This window comes from Westerdykella ornata (assembly GCF_010094085.1).
Source record: "Westerdykella ornata strain CBS 379.55 unplaced genomic scaffold EI97scaffold_41, whole genome shotgun sequence".
In the NCBI taxonomy this organism is placed as follows: Eukaryota; Fungi; Ascomycota; class Dothideomycetes; order Pleosporales; family Sporormiaceae; genus Westerdykella; species Westerdykella ornata.
The window spans coordinates 148,915-167,477 of record NW_022986891.1 but is presented as its reverse complement, the minus strand read 5'-3'; the positions used below and the strand labels follow the sequence as shown (position 1 = coordinate 167,477).

Sequence of the window (18,563 nt, the reverse complement as noted above, 5' to 3'; positions counted from 1 at the left end):
ATTAGAGTAGTAATAGTAGAGTTATTAACTAACAAAACTAATAAGTTTAGGGGGGCAGAACCAACGCGAATTTATACTCTATCTTTAACGCGCTAGATTATAACAACAGTGCTAAATTTAGCAGGTATAATTATTTAATGTAAAAGAGTAAAAGCAATTGTACAGCTTCTATTACAGAGATTAGAGGTTATTGTAGGATTAGAGGTTAGTAAGAGCTTATAAAAGAGGTAGTTGTAATAAGGCTAGTAATAGGCAGCATTAGCGTATAACGGAAGCTCTCCCTAAACCGCACTAGGCTTAATTAAGCCTAAAATAAGACTAAAACACTATAAAAGAGGTATAATTTAAATAAAATAGCTCTAATAATACAAATTGCAGTAGTAGTTAAGTTATAGTAGTAAAAAGTATAGAGTTTAGACCTCCTTAGCAAGCACGAAGTTCAAATTGCCTTTGCTAAGGTGGAGGTAGCTTATATGCGATCGATCTGGCCATACCCTGTAGTCTGTCCGGAGGTAGGGAGTGGGAAGGCAGGCTGTTGAACGAAACTCAATTACAACTTATAATAAATTCAAAATAGCTTTTTAGATAGCGTAATTGCAACTCTATAAGTTACATAGTAAGAGTATTACTATTTGGGCAAGTGTTATTGGAGTTCTCCTATCTAATAATAGTGCTAGTGATAGAGTGTTCCAAGGTTTGGTGATATATCAAGCAATTGCAGGGGTGACCAAAAGGGTAAGGCGCCAGCCGGGCCGCTCCAGGACTCCCCGAACCTCACCAACAACCTTTCCACAAGTTGAGCCATCCCAGCCCTGTATACTCGCTACTCACATTGCAAATGAGATGGCTTCCACAACGCCAGACGGTATGGTAAAATCATGCGCTCGGGATCAGCTTGGATGGAACATAACATGTCATGCGAGTTAATTCCACGCGTGGGATAGGTAGATATACCTCTTTTCGCGAGATCAAAACAGAGACTGATTTATAGCAAGCCAGTAGCCTGTCAAGCTCAATGTGCCCCTTCTAAGCTACCGCGGATCGAAGCACGAATAGTTCTTAAGACAGACCCAAGAAACGACAGACCGCAGTTAAACGTCACAGCACGTCCTATCAGCCATGCAACGCGAGCAAGCCCTCAGCCGCTTGCTTGCCCAACGCCTCGAGCGTTCCCTTGCTCACCATTTCCAATACGCTGATATCCAGCCCAAACATCTGCTTCCACCACGCCCGCATCTCCACCGCCACCATCGAGTCTAGCCCGAGTTGTGCAAGCGATAGCGATACATCAAGCTCGTCTTCCACAGGCCGCAGCACCAGGGCCAACAGCTTCTTCCCAATCTCCCGCGCTAAGAAGACGACTGACTCCGGTGTGCTGAGCGTCTCTGGGTTGGCCTTGACTCTGCTCAGAAATTGCCGCAAACCGTCGCTTGAGGCACCGTCCCTGACTTGGCTGCGGATGTTGCGATATACCGACATGCGGACGTCCTTGCGTAGCTTGGCGCTGCTGTCGGGACTGCTGAGCGGAATGACTGGTGCAATCCCCACGAGTGTGACGTTTGGGTTGACGAGGTTGACCAGGCTCGACTTTTGCGCATCGGCATCCTCCTTGGCCGGCTCTTGAAGTTGAGCCCTCATCTGAGCTGGTGCCGAACGCGATCGTCGCATAACGGTCCCCAACACCTCCAGGAGCTCCGACTCCTGTACCGCGCGCCAGCCTGTTCCCTTCATCTTCTTGAGCAGCTCATCGTCCTCGACGAGGTAACCTGCGCCCTCCACGGCTCCAATGTCGAGCGATGTACAAGGTAGCCCCTTGCTTGTCCGGAACTTGACGAATGCATCGAGAAAAGTGTTTGCGCTGGCATAGTTGGCCTGTCCGGGCTGACCCACGATGCCGGAGAGTGAGCTGAACAAGATGAAGAAGTCGAGCTCCAGGGACTGCGTCTCGTTGTGCAGGTTCCATGTCCCCCTCACCTTGGGCGCCGTCGCTCCGTTCCACTCGTCAATTGTCATCTTCCGCCAGGCTTGGTCATGAAGCACCATCGTCATCTGGAGAATTCCCTTGAGCGGGCGAGGCGACTCCGCAACAGCGCGCGCCACGTCGGACGCTTCAGTGACGCTTCCACGTACTAGATGCACCTCACATCCCATGCTCTGGACCTCTTCGATGAACAGCTTGTCTTTCTCGGTCGTGCCAGCGCTGCGGGAGAGGAATGTGAGGTGTCGGGCTCCATTCTGGACCATCCACACCGCTACAGAACGGCCCAAACCGCCCAGACCGCCCACGAGCAGATACGAAGCTGAGCTATCAAGCATGGGTGTAGTGGAAGTACTAGGAGGCTGAATCCTTCCAAGCTGAAGTTCCCCAGATGTCGGTTCACGGAATTCGAGCACGATTTTGCCGATGTGGCTGCCCTGCTGCATGTGCTGGAATGCTTCTTGCATCTTGGAGCCAGGGAAGATCTTGTCGATCAAGATGGGTTGAATGTGACCGTCGCGGAAGAAATCCATCATCGATCGAAGTAAGCTTGCGACCACGTTAGCCTGATTCCTCAATGTGAGCAACAACCAAAACTCACCGGCCGACCATCTCGGGCCTCTCCTTGCACATCTGGTCAATGTCTACACATCGATAGCTGCGATTGGCAAGGAACACCTCCATGTTGAGCTTGCCAGCGCCAAGAAGGTCACGCTTGCCAATCTCTACCATAGTACCCCATTTGGCAATGCAGCGCCAAGTTGCATGCAGCAGCTCTCCCGAGAGCGAGTTGAGCGCCAGGTCAACACCCCTGCCGTTTGTTTCCCTTAGCAGGTCTTCTTCGAAGCTCACGCTCCGCGAGGTGAAAATGTGACTTCTTGGGATGCCGAACTCTCGTACAAGAAATTCGATCTTTTTCTCACTGCTGACCGTTGTATAAACTTCGGCGCCAATCATGCGGGCCAGTTGGATTGCAGCTAGGCCCACACCACCACAGCCGCTATGGATTAGAACAGACTGCCAACACCGTCAGCATGACCGCGTTCCTCAGAGACAATTTCACCTTACCTGGCCTTTTTCAAGTCCACCGACGTTGATGAGCGAATAGATGGCCGTAGCGAAGACCAGCGGCATGGAAGCTCCGCTGGCGAAGTCGAGTCCATCTGGGAGCCTCTCGCACAGCCTTTCGCTGGTCGTGACGGTCGACGCAAAGACGTCGCATCCTATGAGGGCAACTCTGTCTCCAACCCTGAGCTTTCCTGCCTTCGGCCCGACGCGACGCACGATTCCCGTAGCCTCGTAACCAAAGGTGGGAGGGGACAACTCAATGATCCCCATTGCCACCAGAACATCCTACAACGGCATTAGTATGGGTATCCTTTCAGAATAGTGATGGGCGAAACACTTACGCGGAAGTTCAACCCTGCGGCTTGGATCTCTACTTGCACCTCATCCCCGTGGGGTGCCTTCACAGTCTCGCCTCCCCAGTGAAGGGTGTCAAGACGTCCTGGCTGACTCATAGTCAAGCGTGCATCCTTGAGCGTCTCGACGACTGCAGCCTCGCTTACAGACGACACCGGAAAGAATCTATGCACGCGCGTCATACCGTTCTCGATAACATATTCGAAATCGGGCTCAATCTCTCCGTCATTGGCCCTCTCTGAGAAACTCTGGAACACGCTAGCAACCGCTCGACATCCTTGCGGAGTTTCGATGTCATCCGCCTCGCAAGTTGCAAAAGCAATGCCTAGCTCTGACCGGAGACACCGAGCCAGGCCGTGGATTTGGGCGAAGCTTGGGTCTGCGCATTGACTCTGAGAAGGCTGGGTCATCCACAGAATGCCCGAATCGGCGATGTTATCGATGAAGTTTCTCAACTGTTCAAGTTTGGTTGCATCTAGCTGGTTCAAGAACGCTGTTTGTCCATCGAGGAGGGCGATGATGTCCTGACCGGGCGGAGGAATATCCGCGAGGCTGCAATAATAAATTTCATACCCACGCGCGATGAGTTCTTCAGTGATCGGATGAGATCTGGAGGATCCGGCTGCAACCTCCGAAAGAATAGTGACCTTCTTGGCTGGAAGGTGCTCGCGCCGGGGTCTCGCTACGATAACGTGGCTTATATGACTTGACTCGTCAGAATCGAACACAGGCTCACCAACGATCTCGAAATCTGTCGCCGCCAACCTGTTTTGCCAACTCTTCACATCGACATACGGCTCCACAGATCTACCGTCATCAACGCCAATCTCCCAATTAGGGAGAAATCCAAGGACATATTTGGCCCACGGCAGACCGGGCCGCAATGACTGAAGCAGAACCCTTCCTGATGGGGCGAGAAGCTGGCGAACCCGGACGAGGGACTCTGAAAGCTTGGGCGTACTGTGAAGAACTCCTGCTGCAATGATAAGATCGAAGTCTCTCTCATTAAAGCCCTGAAGCTCGGCGTCAACCCCAATGTCGAATGCTTCAAAACTCATATTGGGGACGCCTTGGAAGCGCGTCTTGAGGGCGTCGACCATGCCTTGCGATGGATCAGACACCACGTACTGCGAGAAAAGCACCTGGCCATCAGGTCGTGTCAGATCCTTGGCAATGCCAGCTGTGGCCGATCCAATGCCTGCGCCCAGCTCCAGAACCCGAAGGTTGGGCTTGTTGTGGCCAAGGCGGGTGAAAAATGCAGATCCATCGAATTTCTCCAAGAAGCGATTGAATTTCCCGAGGGTGTCTTGTGAATCTAAGCTTTCGAAAGGCTTCTTGCGACCAGAAAGCACAGCAGGTGCATCGGCTGTGACTAAAGTGATGGCTTTGGCAATGGGGGCACTGGGTGTTGACGCCAGAGATGTTGCGAGAGATTTGATACGAGCGTTCAACATGGTATCGTCCAATTCTTCCGAGCACGACGGGATCTCGTCAAGCCATGCCTTATATCGTCGAAACTCTGGAAGGACATCGAGACCGGCAGTCGATCTCCGAGAGGCAGCGATCGAGAGGCTGACGAGCTCATCCAACGTTGCGGCGTAGGCTTGATTATCTCGCATGGGCTTCACGAGAGTGGTGAGAGCTTCAGTGTCAATATGTGGTACCCACTCACTCTGCGCGTTAATGGGCGCACGTTCTTCTACATCACCATTCGTGAAGGACGCCAGACGGACATTCGAGAGCTCGATGATGGGCTTGTCGCCAGCTGCAACCATGCCTGTTCCACAGACCCCGCTGCCGACGGGCTCAGCTATCGCCGACACGACAAGATTATTGACAGCGCTGCGGCGAAGCATCAACGAACCTATGCTGGCGGGAAGGACTTGATGGTAGTCATACGTGAGTCCGTACCGAGCGGCAATACTGAGAAGTTGGAAGTAGGAATCTAATATGACAGGATGAAGGTGGTAGAATTGCTCGTCTCCATGCCAGTTGTTGCGGACTCGTGCGCGAGCACGCCGTGGGCCGGTCGTTGTCGTCGTGATGTCATTGAGACTCACAAAATGGTAGCCATAGTCGAAGCCCTCACGGCGCATCGTATCGTACCAACGCTTGCTGGAAGCTTTACGGGGCAGATCCTCCTGCAGAGCCACGCGATTAGGCATGGCCTCTTTTTCGTCCAGGGCCTGAATCTCGCCGGAGCAGTGTTTTGTCCAGGTATGTCCGTTGTGGGATGCAATGCTAAACTCCCACCATTCACTTTCCAGCGAATCTGTCAGACGGAGCCGATGGAAAGTAGTGACAAGCTCTTTGGGCGAACTCCCGTTGAGAACCAAGGCGGTGCGCACGGCAACATTTCGAAACTCAACCGCTTCTTCGACGCCAGTGATCTGACGGATAGCCTCAGCCGCCATGGCAATGTAGCCGGCGAAGGGGAAGATGATGTCGGCGTTGATCTTGTGGTCACGTAGCCATGGAGCATTCTCAATGTGCAGCAAGTTCCGCCACACCGGCTCGAGGTCTGTGGTGTCAGGGACCTTTGCACCCAACAGGTCGTGGTGTCGGTGTTTCCGCATTCTCCACTCATGAGCGATGCGGGATTCGTTCCAATGACTGCGATGATGATCCCAAGGGTAAGGGGGCAGATCGGAGAGGGCGTTGCCAGTCGGCATCAAAGCCTGAAGGTCAAAAGGCACATGCTGAGCAAAGAGTTGGCCCAGAGCGGAAAGCCAGCTTTCGGCACTGTCCGTTCGTCGGGTCAAAGTCGAAATATATGCTGCGCTGCTGGAGCTGTGGGTGAGAATCTGTCGAAGGGGTCCGGCCAGGGCTGCATGGGGACCAACTTCGAGGAAGATCTGCTTGGAGGGGCCGACGTGCTGTTTAATAGCGGAACTTACGGCTGATTTGAACAACACAGGCCGTTCCAAGTTGGTCTGCCAGTATTTGGGCCCAAATCTACTCTTGCCGGCAGGGGCGAAGAATTCGCCTGAAACGCTTGAGAAGAAGGGAAGAGTGTGAGGGCTGCCCACGACGCCAGCGTTGGTCATGCTCGCGTAGTATTCACCGCCGACTTCTGCCATGTGCGGCGAGTGATAGGCCTTCTCCACTTTGAGCACGGTGGCTAGGATTCCAGAGCCGGACTCCTTGATGTTCTTGACCGTATCCTGTACCGGACCTGCATCTCCCGAAATGGTTACACTGTTCGGCGCGTTGTCACAGGCGAGCACCACGCCAGGGACAAGATGCTCCTTGGCAGCCTCCCAACCCATACCCAAAGCTGCCATGGCGCCCTTCTTGCGGCTCTGCCGTGCCACTACGAGCCCACGCAGGTAAGCCACAATGATGGCCTCGCGGGCACTGAGGCCTCCAGCCGCGTACGCCGCCGCAATTTCGCCGCTGGAGTGGCCAAGCACTGCGGCCGGGCGGATCCCAATCGAAGCGTACAGGTCTACCAAGGCGATCTGCAGGGCTGTGGACAAGGGCTGCGCGAACTCGGCCTCGTCAACACGACTCTTCCGTGCAGGTTTGCGGAGCTCTTCGTCAATGGTCCACGATGGAGCCAGCGGGCCCAGGTCTTGGAGTGCCTTGTCGAGGGTTGCAATCGTGTTGCTGAAGACGGGACTGGTCTTGGAACGGAGGAGCTCGTATCCCATTCGGGCCCATTGAGCTCCCTGGCCCGTAAAGACCATGACAAGGGAGGGTCCTCGGTTTTCTTGGGCTTTGTCGGAGGGAGCGGGGGCGGCCAGCGTGGTACTGTCACTCGTGCAGACGGCGAAGGTACGATGGGGTAGATGCTCGCGCCGATTTGCAAGGGTGTAGGCCACATCGGCCAGCAGCTCTGGGTTTTTACCAAGGTACGCCTCATACTTCTCGACCATGGCCTTGAGCGATGCTGGGGTATTGGCGGAGAAGAGCAACAGATGCGGTGTATTTGGCGCTGCTCTACTGCTGCTGGAGTCGACCTTGCGGGCCGCATTGAAGCTGGCCGCCGACTCGACGATGGCATGAGCGTTGGAGCCCCCAAAGCCGAAGCTACTGACGCTGACACGCTCGTCACGATCTTCCGGCCATGGTGTTGGTTCTGTGGGGACGATGAGGTCGCATGGGATGGCGGGGTTCCGTGGGAGGGATTTGATGTTCGGGGGAATGGTGCGGTGCTCCAACGCCAGGACGGCCTTCAGAATGCCCACCAGGCCAGCGGCACCCTCTGCATGGCCGAGATTTGCCTTGACTGACCCAATGTGGACTCCTTTGGTGCCGAAGCAGGCAGACACGGCCGCCGTTTCAATGGGGTCGCCGGTTGTTGTGCCCGTGCCGTGGCACTCGAAGAAGCCGGTTCTCGTAATGTCGGCGATGCCAGCATTCTGGTATGCTTGCCGGATGACGGCTTCTTGCGCGTGGGAGCTGGGCCGTGAAACGGTCGGTGTGTGACCGTTGTGGTTGGTTGCCGCGCCGCTAATCACGGCCCGGACCGGGTTGCCGTCCCGAATGGCGGCCGCCAGGGGCTTGAGGAAGATGGCGACGACGGCCTCGCCCCGCGCGTAGCCATTCGCATTGGCCGAAAAGGTGTTGCACGAGCCGTCGGGGCTGAGGACGCCTTGCTCCGTCTCTGCAGCGGTCAAGGCCGGGGCCATGATGATGTTGCTGCCACCGACGATGGCGGATGTGCAGTCGCCGCGCGACATGGCCATGCATGCCTCGTTGACGCCGATGAGACAAGAAGAGCAAGCCGTCCGCACCGTCATGCTGGGCCCATGCAGGTCGAGCTCGTGCGAGAGGCGGTTGGAGACCATGAAGTCGTGTGGGCCCAGGACTTGGTAGATGCCATGGGCCTGTGTGTCGCGCACCGAGATGTCGTACCAGTCCTGGCCGTAGTTGCCAACGTACACGCCAATGTTGGAACCCTTCCAGCCCGTCTCGCCCGAGTCATCGAGCGCCTCACGGGCGACTTCGAGAAGCATGCGCTGCTGGGGATCAAGTGCCGCAACCTCGCTGCGAGGCATGGAAAAGAACGACGTGTCCAGCGCGCCCAGGTCGTTGGTAGCATCGAGAAAGTACCCCTCCTGAGCAATGACGGTGCCGGGTTTCTTGTCGGGTGAATAGTAGGCCGAGATGTTGTAGCGCGAGGACGGAACTGGACCGCGAGCGTCGCGTCCAGCGTAGAGAAAGTCCCACAGCTCCGAGGGTGAGTGGATGCCTCCCGGTAGTCGACATGCCATGCCGCAGATGGCAATAGGCTGGAAGCGGCTTTGTGCCTTGTCATCGCCTGTTTCATTTGTATTGGCGCTGTCCATGTGGCCATTTGTGTGGCCATTCGTGTGGCCATTCGTGTGGCCGTTGGTGTAACCATTCGTATGGCCGTTGGTGTGGCCATTTGTGTGGCCGTTCACCCCATTCGCACGTAGCGTGCCATTCGTCGGAGTGTTTCCTGTGCCCGTGGCCCCGTTGGTTTGGGTCACATCGTGTTGGTCAAAGTGATTCGTCGACCCATTGGTCCCTTTGGAGTGGCCGTTCATTGTGGTCTGAGTCTCTGCCCAATTGTCCTGTAATCATCCGTCTTCTTGAGTATCTACGTGAGAAACTCATGCGATTCTCAACGTCGTGATCATCTACATGCACGGCTGATAAAAGAGAGGATTGTCATATATGCATCTCTGAGCAGTGTTCGGATTTGGAGTCTGGCTCGTGGCAACCGCTTCTACTAATGGCGCGTTTTCGAAGCTCGAGCACGCACCCTGTCACAGAACACATCGTGAAGTTCTCGAGAGCTGGCGGACTCCGGACACCCCTGCTTCAGAGTAAGGCCAGGGATATGTCGAGATTGTGCTTACTATGTCGTACAGTAGATTGGCGATGGTGCAGGTAGTAAGATCGGAATGGAGCCGATGATGCGTATAGTCTGAGCTTGGCCTTACTAGGCGCCGTGCCTGTACAAGGGGAATAGTAATTGTGATCCTTGAGATATTAGTGGACAAGGAATCCAGATCAGGCTAGCATAGTAAGCGCATCAATATGCAGCCACACAACACTAAGCACACCAGGCACGTGTATTTTTACCAGGCATCCATGAATATGCAACTCTACCCCGGTACGCTAATTTGCAGGGACACGTCAGGGGGATCCCGCCTTCCTAAAAGAGTAGAGGAGCGGGACATCATACCTAGGTAGGTACTCGCGCAATTTCCAAGTCCGTCCCGACATACGCCCGTGAGAGTTGCTCAACTGCTGCATTGTCTCCATTTGCGTTTTTCGGTGAACGTGTCGTTATTCCCATTTGCCAGACCGGAGCAACATGTCTCCGATTCCGTCTCACCTACTATGATTAGATCTACGCTTCTAGTATTTTCTGGTCAACAACCGCGAATCTGCTACTGTTCTGTCACTGCCCTCACATTCCGTTACACCGTCCATCTTTGCTTCCGAACCACGGTCTCTGATCCCCGCGAAAATGGACTCTGGGATGGAAAAAGGCGTGAGCCGCGTTGATGACGGTCCTGCGTCACAGACAGAGCCGGAAGCAAATGCGGCACAGCAGAACAGCGCCACACAGCCGCGGGAAAGAAAGCATTATTCTTTCTACCTGTCCATACTAATGCTGTCTATGATTGCTCTAATCGTGACCTGGGATGTAACGGCTCTGTCTTTGGCTTTACCTGTATGTCTTTCGTCCAGCGGCATAGCATTAGCGACAACCACGCCTGACTGACTACGAAATCGCGCAGGTCATTGCCGACGAGCTACATGGAACCAACTTCCAATCATTCTGGGCCAGCATAGCCTATATCCTCGGCATTGCGGTCACTCAGCCCATCTATGCCAGTATCTCGGACGTGGTGGGCCGCAAATATGCTCTCTACGCCTCCATTCTCCTCTTCGGCATCGGATGTATTATCTTTGCTACCGCAACAGAGATGAACGTTATCGTCGCTGGCCGGCTGATCAAAGGTCTCGGTGGTGGCGGGCTGGACGTCTTACAGACCATCATCCTCTGCGACATCACAACCCTTAAGGAGCGACCGCGGTGGCTGGGAGTTCTGTCCATGGCAAATGCGGTGGGAGCTGTAACCGGGCCATTCATTGGAGGTGCATTTTCCGAGCAGATTGGGTGGCCATGGCTTGGCTGGATCAACCTGATCACAGTAGGCATCACCTTTGTGCTGGCATTCTTCTTTCTTCACTTGACGCCCATCGAGGGCGACATCAAAGACAAGATGAGAAAGCTTGACTGGTCTGGATTTGCCCTCTTCACCGTCATTGGTACCGCGGTAGCGCTGCCGCTGAGCTGGGCCGATACGCTGTATGGCTGGGGATCCTGGCAGACTCTTGTTTCCCTCATTATTGGACTATTGCTCCTCGTTCCGTTTGCGTTTGTTGAGAAGAGGGCGGCAGTGCCCATGATTCCGTATCAAATCTTCGACAACGTCTCCATCATCACAGGCACTGTGTCTGGATTCCTCTACGGCTCAATGATGAACGCTATACTCCTTTATCTCCCGCTGTTCTTCCAGGCGGTATACCTCCAAACTCCCAGCGAAGCCGCCAAGTCGACTCTTCCACTCTGCTGCCTACTCGTGGCCATGAGCATCATTGCGTCGTTGCTAATAGATTGGAGTCGAAAGTATCGCATTGCGATGTGGGCAGGCTGGAGCTTCATAACCATATTCCTGGGCCTGAACTACACTATAGGCGGCAATACCAGCAGAGCTCAAGCTTATGCCTTCCAAGCTCTCCTTGGAGCTGGTCTGGGCACGGCTCTCGCATCAACCATGATAGCGGTCCTGGCGAGTGTGAGAAGGGTCGACGACGAGGGACTTGCCGTCGGGATGCTTGTCACTGTGCGTTTCGTAGGCTCCTTAATAGGTTTAGCTATTTGTTCGACCATCTTCAGCTCGATATTCCAAAAAGGTCTCTCCGCGCTCAAAGACCTACCTGAGCAACTTGCAATACTGGAAGATCCAAGCCAAGCTGTGGGTTTCATACCTCGACTGAGGGAGATCAAGGTGTCAGAGGATATCATGCAGGTCGTGACGGGGGCCTATGAGGATGCTTTCCAGACCATCTGGGTGGTGTTGGCTGCCTTTTCGGGTTTGGGAGCGCTGCTCTCGGTGCTGACTAGAGAGCATTCTCTGGAGAAGGACGATGTTGGTCGGCAGGGGTTCAAAGCACCGTCGTCAGAGTAACTCATTATGGATTGTATTACATCCAATCGAATTCGCCTTGAAACGATATGCCTTGATAACTCCAAGTCTCAAATTCTGCACATCATGCATTCATCTATCTAGTCCGAAGTTGTCGAACTCCGCTGCTGTTGAACATGTTGAACACACTCGAGATAATAGCCCACCACATCCCGGACCTGTTGCTCATACGGGATGAAGTTAATCCCGAGAATTCGAGCCGACTCGCCCGCATCCACCTTGAAAACGTACGAAGGCAGACTCCCATTATTGGGCAACGTACTGCCAACGTGCTCCGGGAAGTTGCGTGCTACAATCTCGAAGCAGTCGTCAAGCTTGATTCCCGCCACGCCTCCCGAGCTCAATATGTACAGTCGATTACCAGGGATTGCTGGGTTTAAAGCACGAATGTGCGCTTCGGCCACATCGTCAAGATGCGCAGTTACTCCTGCCTCCATGGGATATGCTCTGCCAGTGACGGGCAGGAGAATGATGCGATTTGTCCCCGTCTGCAATAGTTCCTCCGGGTCGGTAACAAGCTCGTTTGGGCCGAAGACGTGCCCCGGTGCTATGTGCACAAGATCAAACGAGGGCTTTTCTGACTCCACCCATTGTTCAGTCAAGTTCAGTGTGCTTACTTTGGCGGCAGTGTAAGCTTCAAACGGAGAACTGTATGGGGGTTGTTGGATGTTCGTGGCTCTTGTCGACTCGGTGTGGATAGTCTCATCCGTGTCTGTGGCATAGTCGAAGAGTGCGGCAAGCGAATTTGTAAGGATGATGCGTTTGACTGTGTGATGTGCTTTTGCCGAGGAGAGCAGATGTAGCGCCGCGTCCGTTGTGGCCTTGAAGTAATGCCTTGCTAGGTCTGCCCCGATCGATGAGGGAACTGTCGAAACGATGGGGGCCGCAACATGAATTACGTAGTCGACGTCTTGGAGGGCCTCATCAAATGCTCCGGGTATGGAAATGTCCGGAATTTCCACAAAGGTTAGATTGGTCTCCGAGCCAAGGTCCCGGACCGAAGGTGCGTTCAGGATTCGTGCCTTCTTGTCAAGAGTTCGTAAGGCGACCCGGACTCTATAGCCTTTGCGCAGGCAGAAGACTAGGACGCGGAATCCTATGAGTCCGGTAGCCCCGGTCAAAAGTACAAGTTCTGAAGCCATCTGATTTCATGAATCGTGAGGTCGTGTAATGTCACTGAAATGAAAGTTCGGCGCACTTTGCAATTCGGCTTGCCGATAAAATTTGACTTACGAACGGCTATGCGAATGTTTTTATATTTTCCTATAGCTGACTGTAGTCTAGTAAGCAATGTCAAAGAGCCTTCTTCGCCAAGCTAATGAGGTGTAGGAGGGACTCCACCTTGCATGACTTCCTTTGTGCCAACAACGAAGGAGATGGGAGCATGGCTGCAAGGTCGAGGGTGAGATCAAATTGCCCCTATATACTTGCTCTTCGTCGCGAGATGATGCAGTACCTGTAGAGCTTCGTAATTCGTTCTTCTTTATACTGACTAGCTACTTTTATGATCCTGAAAAATTCGTCCCGAATCCGCCACCGGCGCCTAGAGGTAGATCAGTATGCTCAAGGAGTAGTTTAACAATATCCGATCTGCCGTACATAACAGCCCGCTGCAAAGGTGTGAAGCCCTCACTGTCTTTCTCATCAACTATGACCCTTTCGTCCTGCAGCAACACTTTGATGGTATCTATATGGTTCCCCGCAACCGCCATATGTAGCAAAGATGTGGATTGTCGGCTTTTGTTGACCAATTCAGCCATGTCAAAAGCAAAATCATCGTACGTCGTTGGAGAAAGTTCGGCTGAACTCAGTGGCAGTATCCCAGTCGACTTGATTGAAATTCCACCTTCCATTGGGAGACTTGGTGCAGGGGTTACGGGCTCTGCAACAGTCCTTTGGCTCGTGGCCGGCGCCCAACCTTCCATCTGCTGCCGTGTAGCTGGCCTTGTGCTGGTTGCGGATTGCTGTTCCATTGGAGCTAGGCAGATTTGCTGTTGCTGTTGCACTTGCACGCGGCTGAACTGAGAGTCGTTTGGAAGTGACACAGGATACCGTTCCTCGCCTGGTGCTACTGGCGGAGTAGGCTGCTGTGGAGGACACCAGGCTCCAATGCCCCGCTTGTTGTGCGGCAGTAGTGATGGGCTGTTGCTCTGTTGATACGCGCAATCTTCGTCTTGTGCAATGTGTAGGCGTAACTCCTCATACGTTCGAAGTTGTTCCTTTAATTCTTCGATCTTTTTCGCTCTTTCGCGCATGTTACGTCCTACAGCCGCACTCAAGAGTCAGCATCTGATGCGTTGGAATATTCATCACTGCGATGATTAAGCTGCATTGCCCAGGCACGGGAGACGTACTATAGGCGCGCTGCGCGATGCGATTTTGAATCTTCCTTCGCTCCAAGGGGTCTCCCACTCTCCTCTTATATTATGTCAGTGTCATCTGGAGACATAGCATTCATTGGTCGAATGTACCCAATCTTCGTCAGGCCTCATAAGATCTGCGTCCTGCATAGTCGAATATGTGCCCAGATCGGACAACAGCCGGTTCTCCGCGATTCAGTGCACCGAAGGTTTGTTTAGGTGAGATATTTTGTGTCACCCACCAATTGTGAAGATCCGAGAGGCGGACAGTTGTGGGAGTACGAGGCTGCAAACGCGGGGGTCTAAGGGAAGAAGTACATACGTTCAAACTTGAATATAGCCATGGCGCCATACGCGAACCACTAGCTTTACTGGCGAGCGGGAGCGGGCCTTCCTTTACGAGCAAAGGAGGCATCGCCTTCCAGGATGGCAAATAATCAATGAGCATCATCTACGAAGCACTCTCCCTGGCCCAAAGAAACTACACTACTACACAAAGAGAGGTGCATACTTCCAGTAGCGCATTCGTGTGGGTGGTTGGGAACTGGCGGGCAATGATCAAGGCCAATCGGAGCCTTAACCGTGACCCCTCCTACGGAGCACCGTGACCTTCTGCCGTAACATGGCCCACAAAATATGGACGCAAAACTGCAACGATCGTGATTCCAACGGACGCATGATTCGGGAATCGTTGGTTGGCAACGTTGATGCAGGACCGTGTGGTTCATGCTTTAGAGATGCCGTATTCGGCTACACTAATCCCATTTGGAGAATTAGGAGAGATGAGGATTACAGCATCTAACTATCTACAACGTCGATAAGCGAGTTAGTAGGCACACACCCTGCATCTTCTACCTCGAAGATTAGCATAAAGGATCAAGTAAGTTCTGCTTGTCTAACTCTTATCCTATGTTCGAGATTCGTGGAAAGTTGACATTAGGTTAGTATTAGGTTAGTGGCGTCTGCATCAGGCATGCTCATGGGAGCTCCATAGGCTCTTAGTGTATAATAACCGTATCACCACAAAAGGGGCATTCGAAATGAACGCAGTTTAGGAAATTAGACGTGAGTGGTTTCATCCGTTTTATCGACGAAAGGAGACTGTCCCCAGGACAAATGCATGCAAGGTGCATAAATCCTTCCCGCGGACCGTAGTTCATCTGATTCCGGGCTAGCGTGTGGGAGAGAGGAAAAGGTACTATGTAAAAGCCAATCGATGTTTGGTGGAGCAAGGGGGCATCGCCGAGTCTAACTTATTATGATAGCTGGCCCAGGGTAATGATGCTTAGGTATATAAGCCAGCTCCTTATCGATCCTTCACAATCCTTTGTGCTCCTTCCCGGGTTCGCTCATGTCTTCGTAATGCTTCGTAGTCAGTGGCAATCCTTCACAATGCTTCGCAATTCTTTCTGAATGGCCCAGATTCCTCTCTAATCCTATTGCGAATGTTTACTCCGATGCTACACAGTACAATTCACCACCCACAATATCTACCGACAGCATTGTACGGCTGCAAGGCGGAAATGATCATATTGAGCCGCAGCGACATGGTCCGTACACGGAGTACGGAGTCACGGGGGGTCGAGTTGCGCAAAAGTGACAGGAAAGGCCAATTCGATCATCTACTGAACCATGAACATCCCCCTTGCGCTTCCTCCGTAGGTTGCATTACCTGTTCAGCTCAATTCAATAAGGTGCGAAATGTTTACGCTATTGGAAAGCTAGGCTTTAAGCATAGTTATGCCTGGACAAAGAGCTGTAAAGCCTATTGCAAGGGCCGTCGTATTCCCTACAACTCCTCGCTGTTTAATTTGATGTGGAAAACAGTAGTACAGAAGAAGCGTACAGGGGTGTTCAGTCGGACATGGAAAACTGCAGTACAAGCACTAGTGGCTGAAGGGCCTGTAACCCAAGCGGCCCATACAGCAGGGTTGCCCTCGTCATAATGAATCTGTACTCCGTACCGCTGCGGCATGGGTACGCTGCAACAGAACATGGTGTCAGTTATCTGTGAAGCAGCTTCCAAATGTTGAGTCCTCTCCACGTGCAGGATCCTGTCTCGTGAGAGCTGATCACACCGTAACTCAGGTTGGCGGTCCGTCTGGATGTCCAACAAGCAGCCATCGTGTCCAAAACGGGCCCCTTGCACAGTTTACATGAGTCCGGGCTGCAACATAAGCACAGTGAACAAATTTGTTTCGACCATTGAAAACTATGGCGAAGGCTTCTTCCAGAGTTGTGTGCTAAGGAAACGATTTCAAAGACTGCTTACAAAGCGAAAGTCTCTGGCCTTTTGATCGACCAGTTTGCTGCGATGGGGATTGAAAAGAACATGAATTGGGTCGTGCTCACCCACCATAGCGCGACATACCGCTCTTGCAATGGCTGGGGCTTGGGCAAATCCTCCTGTGTTGTTTCCGCCAGTTATAATGAGATGCCCACCAGTTGCAGTGGGAATATCCTCAAAGATGCCCAAACCTGTACAAGTGAACGGCCGAATGCAAAATTTCCGTTCTCCATCCAGCCACAGTGTACCCCGCTCCTTCGCGCGCTGATATCCCGCAGGGAAGTATGTGAGTGCCACCTCCTCGAGCTCCTTGAAAAGTGCTTGCAATTCTGGAGACTCCAGTGAGGGCCAATCCAACCCAACGTACCCGTATCCGCCGCCCAAGATGAGAATGTCTTCGCCCGTTTTGACATCTTTCGATACAGTAACATTGATGTCTTCGACAAGGTAACCACGGCGATGGATTTTGGTGGAGTTTCGTAACATGGGATCCAAGTTGGGAATCTTCAGCCACACGCCCAACACACCTTGCAGGAGGTTCTCCGAGGCCGTGCCGTCAAGCAGTCCATTTCGCGCGACCCCTGTGCTTATCACGAAATTATCCGCTTGGAGAGCCCCGAGCTGAGACTCCAGCGAAGTCACCTCACCAGAGGCGTTATGTCGAATTCGCTGCACGGGGCAGTTCCAGCTGAATTCTCCACCGAGCTCAAGAATTCGATCGATTAATTTGTTCACGAACGAGTGAATACCGAGTGTAAATCCTTGTACGATGAGACCACCGGCGAGGTCATTGAATCTGGCAGCCGCAGAAAACCCGGTATTTTCTTTCAGAAGCTCTGCTTGGGAAAGGTCCTGAACGACCACCCCAAGGTCTCGGCTCAGCTCATAAGCCGCAGCAAGAGCGGTTTCTTCCGCATATAAGCGTAGAATGTCGGTGTGAAGCGAAACCCCTTCGAAGAGCTGCGGAGCGCGGTCCATGTATTCAGTCCAGAGCTTTCCAGCTTCGCGGTTGACATAGTAAATATCTTCTTTCATAGCCTGCGCCAGCCAGATTGGAACTTGCTCAAAAGCATTGACCCAAGCTTCCTCAGCAGCACTGAAACTCAAGGGTGATTTCACACTCCAGCCGCCATTCAGAGTAGTCTTGCGAAAAATATGCCGCATATTATGATAGATGTCGCTACCTCTCTCATTGTAGTTATCCGCTTCGGTATAGCTGAACATACGAGCGTTGCCGCCTGCGTGTGTGGCACCGAGGAGAGTCCAGTCCTTGCAAGTACGGGGGTCTGGGCCGGCGTCTACGATTCGCACTTGAAACCCGCGGATAGCGAGAAACTCTGCCGTCACAAGATTCATGATTCCCGCTCCAACAATTAAGACCGTCTTTTTGGTGTCGTGGTCAAGGGTGACTCCGTTGTGTTGAACTGGGCCGCGGGCACAAGCGCGAGCGTAAAGCATCTCTCCTTTTCGGAGAGTCGAAATCACCCATGACGACGCGCGTTGCTCCTCCTTGGATATCGCTTGGATCTCAGCCACGCGGCCCTTGGAAAGGTTCTCAAGATTAGGTATGAACTTGGCGTCGTTTACCAGGAGCGTTTTCGGTGAGTTCCAGTTCCGGTCTAACCACTGATCCATCAGCGCCTCAGTGACTTCGCCGCCCTCGCATATCCAGACATCTATAACATCGCGTCCGTTGATTTGCGAGGAGAGTCCGGAGTGGTGTTGGCAGAAACAAACGTGCGAAGTGTCGTCCCCGAGCACAGAACGGAATTCTTGCACGTGAGTACTGACGAGGAACTTCATTTTGAGGCTGGTTCAGGTGAAACGATGAATGTATTTTTTACAAGTTAACCATTCTGGTAGCGGCCATTTAAAACTCCGCATATCTACTATCCGAGACTTTCCACGTCGAACTGAGCATTCAGTTGTCGCAGGGGTATGGCATAGACCGTGATTGGCTCGAACGCGCCTCTGTCGAGGTAGAATAAGCCTCAAAATGGAGCTCTACTAATGGCCTAATTAGATCGTAGCCAATTGAGTTGCGTTGACGAGGTAATCCAACCTACAGAGGAAGGGCCCAGCGGTGTCCAATCGTATGATGTGAAAAGGAGTAGTAATGCAACGCGCCACTCGAACTTTGCTCTGATTTGCGGAGCTGTGATGCTTACTATCCATTTTTTACTGAGCTTAGTGAGCCGTACTAAGCAATAAATGGATCGCTCCGAGTAGGCTTGATGGCAATCACCAGGCTTTCCGGGCGCTATCTGCCGACTGGTTTGAATCAGCTTTCTTTCGATATAGTATAGCAATAGAAGCAA

General features: G+C 52.8%; 5 protein-coding genes across 5 annotated transcripts; 1 reads left to right on the top strand and 4 right to left on the bottom strand.

Annotated features, from left to right (window-relative positions):
* Nucleotides 1-962: 962 nt before the first annotated feature.
* Nucleotides 963-9,246, bottom strand: EI97DRAFT_470591 (uncharacterized protein). The gene is made up of 4 exons (XM_033801778.1): nt 3,388-9,246; nt 3,047-3,331; nt 2,580-2,995; nt 963-2,527 (listed from the first exon to the last, which is right to left on the bottom strand). The coding sequence occupies exons 1-4, from the start codon at nt 8,914-8,916 to the stop codon at nt 1,114-1,116; spliced, it is 7,644 nt and encodes a 2,547-aa protein (XP_033649802.1). The 5' UTR covers nt 8,917-9,246; the 3' UTR covers nt 963-1,113.
* Nucleotides 9,247-9,612: 366 nt separating this feature from the next.
* On the top strand, nt 9,613-11,659 carry EI97DRAFT_406728 (MFS general substrate transporter). The gene is made up of 2 exons (XM_033796597.1): nt 9,613-10,055; nt 10,123-11,659. Exons 1-2 carry the CDS (start codon nt 9,849-9,851, stop codon nt 11,578-11,580), a joined length of 1,665 nt encoding a protein of 554 aa, XP_033649801.1. The 5' UTR covers nt 9,613-9,848; the 3' UTR covers nt 11,581-11,659.
* Nucleotides 11,660-11,678: 19 nt separating this feature from the next.
* Nucleotides 11,679-12,797, bottom strand: EI97DRAFT_485199 (NAD dependent epimerase/dehydratase; the record flags this gene model as incomplete). Its single annotated transcript, XM_033802135.1, has 1 exon — nt 11,679-12,797. Exon 1 carries the CDS (start codon nt 12,738-12,740, stop codon nt 11,679-11,681), a length of 1,062 nt encoding a protein of 353 aa, XP_033649800.1. The 5' UTR covers nt 12,741-12,797.
* Nucleotides 12,798-13,000: 203 nt separating this feature from the next.
* On the bottom strand, nt 13,001-14,108 carry EI97DRAFT_426799 (uncharacterized protein; the record flags this gene model as incomplete). The annotated part of the gene is made up of 3 exons (XM_033797203.1): nt 13,001-13,861; nt 13,953-14,016; nt 14,070-14,108. The coding sequence occupies 3 exons, from the start codon at nt 14,106-14,108 to the stop codon at nt 13,101-13,103; spliced, it is 864 nt and encodes a 287-aa protein (XP_033649799.1). The 3' UTR covers nt 13,001-13,100.
* Nucleotides 14,109-16,157: 2,049 nt separating this feature from the next.
* EI97DRAFT_437141 (nucleotide-binding domain-containing protein) lies at nt 16,158-18,075 on the bottom strand. Its single transcript, XM_033799281.1, has one exon. It carries the CDS (start codon nt 18,046-18,048, stop codon nt 16,216-16,218), a length of 1,833 nt encoding a protein of 610 aa, XP_033649798.1. The 5' UTR covers nt 18,049-18,075; the 3' UTR covers nt 16,158-16,215.
* Nucleotides 18,076-18,563: the final 488 nt, after the last annotated feature.

Excerpts from the sequence above, each read along its gene's own strand:
- EI97DRAFT_470591 (XM_033801778.1), bottom strand. The coding sequence starts at position 8,916 with ATGAACGGCCACTCCAAAGGGACCAATGGGTCGACGAATCACTTTGAC. Across the intron at positions 2,996-3,046 it reads GTGGACTTGAAAAAGGCCAG|TCTGTTCTAATCCATAGCGG; the intron begins GTAAGGTGAAAT and ends CGGTGTTGGCAG. Across the intron at positions 2,528-2,579 it reads AGGCCCGAGATGGTCGGCCG|CTTACTTCGATCGATGATGG; the intron begins GTGAGTTTTGGT and ends CGTGGTCGCAAG.
- EI97DRAFT_406728 (XM_033796597.1), top strand. The coding sequence starts at position 9,849 with ATGGACTCTGGGATGGAAAAAGGCGTGAGCCGCGTTGATGACGGTCCT. Across the intron at positions 10,056-10,122 it reads CTCTGTCTTTGGCTTTACCT|GTCATTGCCGACGAGCTACA; the intron begins GTATGTCTTTCG and ends GAAATCGCGCAG.
- EI97DRAFT_437141 (XM_033799281.1), bottom strand. The coding sequence starts at position 18,048 with ATGAAGTTCCTCGTCAGTACTCACGTGCAAGAATTCCGTTCTGTGCTC.